Source organism: Pinus tabuliformis, chromosome 5_1 (assembly GCF_031772625.1).
Source record: "Pinus tabuliformis cultivar Carrire ecotype Pingquan chromosome 5_1, CPIR1, whole genome shotgun sequence".
Lineage (NCBI taxonomy): Eukaryota > Viridiplantae > Streptophyta > Pinopsida > Pinales > Pinaceae > Pinus > Pinus tabuliformis.
The window spans coordinates 966,264,908-966,272,742 of record NC_142305.1 but is presented as its reverse complement, the minus strand read 5'-3'; the positions used below and the strand labels follow the sequence as shown (position 1 = coordinate 966,272,742).

General features: G+C 36.0%; 1 protein-coding gene across 1 annotated transcript; it reads right to left on the bottom strand.

The window, feature by feature from the left end:
* Positions 1-318: 318 nt before the first annotated feature.
* LOC149167979 (uncharacterized) lies at positions 319-927 on the bottom strand. Its single transcript, XM_089430654.1, has one exon. The coding sequence runs from the start codon at positions 925-927 to the stop codon at positions 319-321; it is 609 nt and encodes a 202-aa protein (XP_089286780.1).
* Between the last annotated feature and the right edge of the window lie 6,908 nt (positions 928-7,835).

Sequence of the window (7,835 nt, the reverse complement as noted above, 5' to 3'; positions counted from 1 at the left end):
TGACCAATCCACATAGTCATATGCCTTACGAAGATCGATTTTCATCACTACAACCTCCTTCTTCTTCACGTGAATAGTGTGGATAAATTCTTGAGCCATTGCAATTGCATCATGTATCTGACGGTAGCTTAAAAACCCAAATTGATCTCTAGAAATGTGTAAGGATAGAATTTTTTTTATACGCCTTGCGATCAACTTGGGTATTATCTTGTATATAATGTTGCAAAGTGAAATAGGCCTAAAGTCCCAGAAGTTTATTGGGGTTGAGGACTTAGGAATGAGGGCCAAAAATGTGGAATTGATAGCCCCAATGATCTTTCACTGAGTCCTAGACTCTCCCACAATATCCAATAAGCTTTGTCCCATTAGATCAAAAAAATGTAGGAGAAATTCCATAATCCAACCGTCTGGTCTCAGACATTTGTCTTTGGCAAAGGATTTAAGAACCAAAAGTATTTCCTCCATATTAGCAAGCCGATAGAGCTCCTCATTCGTGTTATTCACAAACATGTTTGGGTATAGTTCCAAAGCCCATAGTTGATCCCTATAATCCACATCCTCCCTGACTTTATAAAAAATTTCGAAGAATTGTACAACTTCAACTTGTATCTCAGAAGTAGTATGCTTTACCTCCCCATCATCGGCTTCAATTTGCCAGATAACATTAAATTGTTTCTTGTCATTAGCATACCGATGAAAAAAATTAGTGTTGTAGTCCCCTTCACACAACCAGGTCGCCCTACTCTTTAGTCTACATGTGACTTCCTGTATATTTAGAATCTTATTCTTCCTGTCTTCCAAAATCCTAAGGTGCTCCCAATCAGCCTGTGTCGGAATATTTTGTTCCATGGTTCTGCCAAACTCAGCTATGTCACCAAATATCTTCTGCAATTCCAATAAAAGTTGTTGTTTTTCCGTCTCTCCCATGTTCTAGTTCTGCTCTTGATAATATTAAGTTTTCCAACTAAAGTCTGCGTCGCAGAGTCCATCGGCGGTACATGACTCTCAGCCCATGTGGATTTCACTAAGTCATTATAGTCCTTGTCCTCCAGCCATACCTTATTGAACTTAAAGGGTATACAACGCTTGATATTCTCCTGCCTCCATTGTAGAATGATGAGCAAATTATCATATATATATGCTCTAAGTACCCAAGACTTGAAATTCCTTGGGATCTCAACCACATTCTCATGTACCAGGTATCTATCCAATCGCTTCCCAATATGATCGTCACCTAATCTATGATTATTCCAGGTGGGAGAAAGAGGATATGAGTGAATATCAACCAGGTGATGATCTTCAAAGAGGTTATATAAACGATCAGCAAGAGGGTACGGTCTACTATGTACGCCCCAAGATTCCTGAGCCAATAGGGTGGCATTAAAATCCCCAGCCAAGATAAGCCCACCAATATTGAGAAGTTGCTATGTTGTATCTTGTCCCAAAAAATAGAGTGATTCTTACATGGAGCATACCATCTCCTGTAATAGACATGGAACATATACAATTATATATAGTTGTATCATTTGAGGAACCAATTCTCTGTCAGAATCCAAGGATCGAACCCTCTCTGGTGCTAAGAGGCTGAGTCGACTTGTTTAGGGCTAAGTATTTTGCTACATAAGCCAGACGTTGAGTTGTTCAGATATAAGGAGGAAACCGAGTTGCTTCCATTCTTATTTGTGCCTAGAATTCGCAGTACCAAAGAGAGTGTTTATTGCCTCCATTAGAGAGAAGTTGAGCTGGTGTATTTGCACTTAGAATTGGAATCCAGTTGATAAAAGGGTTTGCAGTAGGACGAATGATTGGTTTCAAGAAGGCTATGTTGTTTGTGGTTCATCCTTCATCCCAAGAGACAAACTAGACATAAAATTCACCTTCAGATTTTTCAGTGCCAAATAGTGAGGCAAAATTTTGACATTTAAGAGGGTTGATTCATTACAAGGGAGGCCAAATTTTACATTGTTCCAGTAATCTAATTTTCCAAGGACATGAGGGTTAATGAAAAAAATTATTCTTACCATAGAATTCTGCCAACAATCATATAAATTACAGTCAATACAAATCTGATTTGTGGCGGTTCTAGAAGGTGGTACAGTCAGCATTTATGTGGACCGAATTTTTCTCTATGAAAAGGGGATGAATTGAAAATACCTTGGAGCTATTTCTCTAAGTTTTATTTTGTTGGAACACATCATACAACATCTGCATCTGATATATTATAATTTATATTGTTGAATTCCAACCATCTTCTTCTATTCCATTTGCTCATTGTATATTCTAGTGTCATGGTAATGAAATGATTGTTTATGCTTCAAGTTTATATATATATATATATATATATATATATATATATATATTGCTAGGTATAATCCAAAGTACATAATAGTGCTTGAAACATTCCCTTGACCTGTGTTAGTCACTGTAAACACTTGTTTGAAATTAAGCTCAAGAATGTGCACCTACAACCAAGCATCCACAATTGTTTAACAAATTAATATTGAGACAATTCAAAATAAACTCAAAAAATCATTAGCCCAACAAAGCCATTTTTAATTGTGAATATTACATATATATTTCAAGTTTCTCAGTTTTTATTCTATGCATTTGGATTTTTTTCATTAGGTTCTAGTTTTTCTACCCTTCACTTCGTCTTCTATTGGTTTCTGAGTTTTTTTCCATGTTCTCTCCCTATTCCTGCAAACTTTGCTAGACTTTTTGTTAGGATTTGACTTTTCCTTGTTTTGTTGTGAAAATATAGATAGAGTTATGTTGGCTTGGAGAATCATACATGTATCGTTTATTTGATATGGGGTGGTAGCTCTTGTGGGTTTCTCCCTACCTTTGTGGGTTCACTCCTTTGGGTTCTAGTTTCTAGCATAATCCTTCAAATCTAGGTTATTGTCTTTGTGGCCATCTCTCCCCACTTAGCATGGCACATTGAAGGGTCTCCTTGGGTTGTAGAGGAGGTAGAAGAGATAGAGTCATCCCTACTCTCCATCTCTAAGTTCATCAACCCTTGTCTTTTCAACCTTAGGCTCAAGTAGTTGCTTGTTGTTCTATGGCTAGACTTATGGAGCTTATTCCTGAAAAAAGTTTGCAAAACTATTTCAGAGGTTGAGGAGGAGGTTCGTCATAGCTGCAAATTCATCCCTGATTACCAAGTCAAAAAGGACACAAGGAATTGGATCCCTGAGATTGGAAGTTCTTCTTGGGCTCATTAGACTTCATATATGCAAATAGTTTGTCTATATTGGCATACTAAAAACTCTCATGTGACGGGTTTTCATATATCATTTTGACACACATAATGAAATTCTGGTGTGTATTGTAGTGATGCTGGAGAAAGTGGAAATGTTAGAAAAAAAGATCTTTGTTATGGCCAAAAATATAGCAAACCTCACCATCACCTCATTAGAGAAATTTTGAGGTAAAAAATGGGCCTCAAAACAAAAATGTACAACAAAATCAAATTTATAAGAGCCAATAGGATTCAACATGACAATGTCAACCATGGGGGATGATTCACCATTTTTGGAGTAAAAACAAAAATAAAAATAAATAAATAAACAAATTTTTCAACTCGTATTTTCAACTTATCACCCTACAATTTTACTCAAATTATGAACGGGAACACTTGTTGGATGCAGAATTTAATTTTTCATCCAAGGAGTACCCATGTTGCATACTTTTTATGGACCCTACTCCACGAAATGTGAATTACATGAAAAAAATGTGATTGCAATCACAATGTATCATGTATTTCACACTTTTTGTGTAGAAGGGTCCATTGAAAGTATGCAACATGGGTACTCATTGGATGCAAAATTAATTTCACATCCAACGAGTGCTCCCGCTTGAAATTTCAGTAAAATATTAGGGAGATAAGTTGAAAAAATACTTACTTTTTTTCCCTCCAAAACATGATGAGGTAATCTGATCTTATTTTATTATGTCCACTATTATTTTATAATATTCCTGAGGAGGCCCATTTTAGACCTCAAAATTTCTCAAATGCGTGGGAATTTCGTTGGCTATGTTATATCAAAATGTTTGCATACCCCCTTGTTTAAGTGTCAACAAATCTCCACTGTATCGGTCATTCTTCACGGCATACATAGTTGAACCTACAAGAATGCCTTGACTCCCCTAGACTATGCACTTAGCAACGAATGCATGTCCCATAAAAGGTTATGGTCATCATTCTTCTATTGCAACTCACTATTACAAGATTGGCATGGGCTAAAGAGTTCTTAGTTCGCGTTTATACATGCCTAATGTGATGGGAGTGAGATCACGCCCAATTTTCGTGAGGTATTCAAATGGATATCTAGGAAGGAGCTTGGTAAAAATACCAAAAATTTGTTCCTGAGTGGATGCATACTCCAATTTAACTATCTGACTCCATTACTTGTTCGCAGAGAAATGATACTTTATAGGAATATGCTTCATTCTAGAATGCATGATTGGATTTTTAGATAGGTTAATGCACTTGTCTTATCACATAATATAGGCATTGGTTGATTGTTGTCTTCTTGAATATCTTTGAGGTTTTACTTCATCCAAGAGTTTGGATGCAACATAAGGCTACAACGATATACTATGCTTCAGCAATAGATAAAGAAACAGAATTTTGTTTCTTGTTGAGCCATGATACATGACAACTACTGAGGAAAAAAGCACCACCATTGGTGCTTTTGTTATCATCAACACTACCTACCCAATCAACCTCAGTAAAAGCTTTCAAAGTGAATTTTGTGCCTTTGGGATACCATAAACTAAAATCCAGTGTCCCTTGCAAGTATTTAAATATCCTGCTACCTGCTTGGAGATGAGTTTTCTTGGGATTTGACCAAAATTGTCCCACAAGTCCAACTACCTACATGATATCTGGACTTGTAGCCCTGAGATAAAGTAGAATTCCAGTCATTGACTAATACATATGTTGATTCACTTCTAGAGATTCATCATCCTTGTTGAGTTTGCAGCCTATTACCTTGGGTGGACTTATAGTTACAGTCTTCCATACCAAAATTCCTTAAAATTTCTTTGAGATACTTAGTTTGAGAGATAGATATCCTTGTCTTTGTTTGTTAAATTTGTAGTTGGGGAAAAATGACAATGCCCTAAGGATGGACATTTCAAATTCATTTTGCATAGAAATTGCAAATAGTTGATTCAGTTTGTCAACATTACTCCCAAAAATGATGCCATTGACATACACCACAACAATCACCATGTTATCATCATCTAATTTTATATAAATATTACTATATGTTATTCTCTTCTAAACCCTTGCTGCTAGAGGTATTTAGCAAGTCTGTGATACCATGCTCTAGGAGCTTGTTTAGCCCATACAATGCCTTATTAAATTCACACACACGTTTTTCTTTATTAGTTAATTGAAAACTTTCAGGTTGTTCAACATAGACTTCTTCTTTGAGTTCTCCATAAATAAAGGTTGATTTGGCATCTATTTGATATACTTTGAAGGTATAACTTGCAAGACCCCAAACATTATGGTTTCCTAAAGTCTCACAACTAAAGCAAAAGTCTCCTCGAAGTACACACCTTCTACTTGAGCATATTCTTTGCAGACAAGTATTGCTTTGTTCTTGATGACCTTACCATATGTTGAATTTTTGTAGCTACGAGCGGTATTCATAATCATGCTTTTATCCCTCAAAATACAAAGAATAAAATTATGTTTTTATATTGAAATAAAAGAGTGAAAAATGAAATTTTCAAATTTTAAATTCTTGCCTCCAAAATGTTGAATCAGCTCAGCTCAAGGGTCACACCAATTTGAGCAACCCAACTACTATATAAATGACATTCAACCTCTTCCTCAAGGAAGACAATTTGGATCACATTATGAACACATATTTTGCATATATAGACGAAGGATTCAAGGAAAGGAAGTTGAGTTTCTCTAAAGAAGTAGCAAACCGAGTTTATGGGCATAATGAAGTTTGTTTAGGCAAATTCATTGACTTTCTGAGGAAGATTCGTTGATAGAAGGACAAACCTTTCTGAGGCAATTTCTTCGCAATAAGATGATATTTTGAGGCAAAACAGAAGGTTGAATTTTATCCTAGTAACTCAAAATTGAACGAATTCTATTGGGAAAAAATTTGACTTGATGAGAAGGAAATTTGACTAGGATTGACCAAGGTTTTATCGTTAGTTTGTTTGACTTCATTTTTACTAGAAAAAGTTAGTTGTATCTCTTGTTGAATTGAATAGATTCTCTAAGGAAAAGGTTGTTGGGTTTTTCTCCCAAGTGGGTTTTCCCGAGGTAAAATATTTATATCTCTTGTTTGGCGATCTCTTTATGATCCTACTGTCATAAATTTTCTATTGTTGATGTCTTATGTGTAATTTCTTAACAATGAATATGAATGTGGAAAGGATAGCATTTTTAAAAGTAATTATCAGTTTAGAAGACTTCAAAAATCAACATACTATCAGAGGTATGGTTGAATAGAAACCTTGAACGAGTAAGGTCAGAAAGAAACCATCTAGTCAATTCAAGGTCAAGGCAAGGATGGATTTGATTTCGTTAATAGAAGATTGTTTTTAAGCTATATCTATGAAGAAGACCAAAATCTTTGGTTGGACAAGGAAGGTCTTATACCTAGTTTGTGGAAAATTTTACAAAAATTGAAGTTATGTCAAAAGGGGCCGAAGAAGTCTAAGGAATTAGGCTGAAAGGCCTTAGGATATTTCAGGAGCCCGAAAATGTCCTCGTGTCCAGGGATAGGAAGCTTAAAAAGGCCCAGGAGGCCTTAAACTCTTGAAATAGAGTCGAGATGCATCCATGGATATGAGTTGCTAATGATCTTGTTTTATTGCAGTAGAGTTATGAGTTTATGAAAAGGTCTTATTAAAACTCCATACATTGAAAGGTTTGGTCATGCATACATCCATCTCAACCACTCAAGAAGACAAAGGGTCAAGCATTGATTAAAGAATGAATTTTGAATTATATGAGGATTTTGGCAACAAATCTAGCCTTGAATTTAGCAGAAAAGAAACGATGATAAAAAGGTGTCAATTGGGACCCAGTTCAAGTTGAATTTTGTCTTTAAGGCTCTTGTGAAGACTAATCCTACTTAGAAGAAGGTTTCCTAAGGTGTCTAAATATTTATTAGCCTAAAAGGTATATTCAATTCGCACAAAAGGAGTTGAAGAAAAATACACCATGTAAGAGCAAGAAAAGATGGTTACCTTGACAATACAAAATGTGATACCCGAAACATGATGGACAAAAGTTGCAAATGATAAATTCTTTGAAGAGGTTATTCATGTTGAACAGGTTGTCATTGATGTCAAAGAAGGAGTAGTTGTAAGATGATTAAGCAGGTGTGCAGCTGGTCATTGATGTCTAAGCAAGAACATGAGCATGTAGTGATAGGTTTCATGGAAGAAACCCTAGCTCTAGGGTTTGGATTCTTAGGCGATGGGCATACCTCATTTTTGTTGGAGTTTTTGAAGCAGCAAATTAGTGAATTTGTCTTGGAGACTCTCGCTAGTGGATTCTCCTCGTCATGTTGAATATGGTCGTATGTGGAACGTCTCACGGGCCTTCCTAGTTTGTGAGAAATGCTCAGCGAAAGTCGAAGCCCCATTTTAAGGTCCAAAACCCCAAGGGCAGCTAAGGTGGCATCATAAGGTTATATGGAAACCTCTGCCAATGATGCAACAAAGGTGATGAGGTGGCAAATTAGTTATGGCATAACATCCCATTGGAGTAAATGATGAGTTGGTAAAAGTCAAAAGTGAAAGGGAAATTATTTTTTTGATTTAAAAGATACATCAAGCATTAGCTCCAA